Source organism: Pygoscelis adeliae, unplaced genomic scaffold (assembly GCF_000699105.1).
Source record: "Pygoscelis adeliae isolate BGI_AS28 unplaced genomic scaffold, ASM69910v1 Scaffold298, whole genome shotgun sequence".
Taxonomy (NCBI): domain Eukaryota; kingdom Metazoa; phylum Chordata; class Aves; order Sphenisciformes; family Spheniscidae; genus Pygoscelis; species Pygoscelis adeliae.
Window position 1 is genome coordinate 4,003,119 of NW_008825303.1, and position 1,931 is coordinate 4,005,049.

The 1,931-nt window shown below is 61.0% G+C and overlaps 1 protein-coding gene across 1 annotated transcript in view; it reads left to right on the top strand.

The window, feature by feature from the left end:
* Positions 1-1,931, top strand: part of PML (promyelocytic leukemia) — a 7,474-nt gene that overhangs the window by 1,457 nt on the left and 4,086 nt on the right. The window contains exons 3-6 of the mRNA XM_009330124.1: positions 12-83; positions 498-550; positions 1,061-1,141; positions 1,231-1,447. Of these exons, the coding sequence (XP_009328399.1) occupies positions 12-83; positions 498-550; positions 1,061-1,141; positions 1,231-1,447 (423 nt within the window). The remainder of the gene's footprint in view (positions 1-11; positions 84-497; positions 551-1,060; positions 1,142-1,230; positions 1,448-1,931) is intronic.

Sequence of the window (1,931 nt, forward strand, 5' to 3'; positions counted from 1 at the left end):
CGGGGCCCAAGCGCAGCCCGGGGACTTGGCCGAGTGCAGAGCCAGGCTGCAGGCGCTGGTGGAGCGCGTCACGGGGCAGCCAGGTGAGGACTTGCCACGGGGATGGATCCAGCCACCCCACAGGCAGCGGGGACTTGGACCAGCTCAGCCAGCCAGCTCTGGGTCCCACAGGGTTCAGAGCCACCTCCCTGCAGCAAAACGAGCCCAAATTCACTCTTGTAGGGTGCTTATTTCCACTGGCTCCAAGATTTGCTACTTTGCTTATATGGCCAGAGCCCCTTTTTGGTCTCCCACCAATCTGACAGGCTCTGGTGATGCTGATTTCTGGATCCCCAGAGGCTCCTAAACCCCTTGGGCCATCCCAAACTGACGGGCTGGAAAATGGGAAGCTTGCTGCAGCTGCTGGGCAAGTTTTTCCTGGCTCAGCTGCTGCTGGGGCTGGGTGGGAGCTCCGGAGGCTCCGATTTGGGATTGCAGCCCTGCTCTCTCCCTTGCAGGTACCAATTCCCAAGCTGTCCCCATGGTCGAGGTGGCCCTGGAGAACGACCAGGTGAGATGTCCGTGTTTCGTCCCGGTGCGCTGCCATACGGGGAGGGCTCCTGCATCAGCCGAGACCTGGACCCCCCCAATTCCTCTCACCCTTGCAAGCCTTTCCCAAGGGACTGCCTTCCCCTTGCCAGCCCATCACTCCCATTTCTTTGTTAACAACAAACCCTCAGGGATGTTTCTGCCTGGGCAGAGAAGAACCTGCTTTGTAGCCATCGGTTCCTGCTACCCAGGCGTGCTCCTACCCCATCCCGCTTCCCCAAGCCTGCTGCTTCATCCCTCATTTTTGGCAGGGAAAACCGTAGCCTCCCCTGGCTGTAGGACTGCCAAACGCCCGCAGCTCAGGCACAAGCCTTGAGCCAAGCCAGAGGGCCGGGCTGTGCCTCAGTTTCTCCCCTGCTGAGGGTGTTTCTGCACCCCCCGGCTCTGCCCGCTGCTCGGGGACACCCCAACCCTGCAGAGGGGTCGGTGGTCTCGAGGTTCACCCTAATGCTGCTCCACACTCTCTCCGCAGCAAGAGGAGCCGGTCCAGCCCGAGAGCCAGAGCGTTTTGCCCACCTTCACCATCAGCCTCGAGGAGATGCACACGAGCCCGGTAAGAACCGCCTTAGCCAGGCAGGAGCCTTTGGGGACCAGGAGATGCCACCCTGGCACCTTACATCCCCCATGCCCTCCTGTCTCCAGGCTCTCCCCGTCACCACATGTCCCAAGCGGAGCTTGCACTGTGTGGAAAGGGGCAGTCAGATGTCACCCAAGCTACTGAAGCTGGAGCACGACACCGTGCCGGCCCCCAGCGATCCTAGTTCAAACCAGTGGGATGACAGAATGGGGCCCAGCACCTCCGTGCCGAGGCAGAACTGCAGGAGCGTCCCTGCTGCCGGCAGCCACACGGATGATGCAGGTGGGGACCGGGGACGTGGCCCTCCTCGTTACCCCATCTCTTCCTCCCCCTTATGGGAGTCCCCCATCTTTCCCAACCTCTGTGCACCCCCATGCACTCAGAGCCTTGGCCAACCTCCCCTGGGTCAGAGAAGCAGAGGGTGGGAGCTGATTCCCAGGGGGTAAATACGAGAGCAATGCTCAGGGGTGGACGCAGATGCTCCATCCAGCTCCATGTCCTGCCTCCGAGGTAGCCAAAACCAAGCCTAGGGAAGAGCATAGCAGCAGGGCAAGTGTGCAGAGAGACTCCCCTGCCTCCTGCTCCAGGAGCTCTGGATTTTCCTGGGGCAAAAAACGCTACAATTTTTAGCAAGACACATTTTCTTCCCCGAGCTCACCCAGCCCCACTCCAGCCTGCTGCAGCATCCCGCAGCAAGGGGTCCCGGGCTCAGCTGCAAACAGGAGGGAGGATGAAATGCATATTCTGGAGAGGCTGGGGGAAGGTG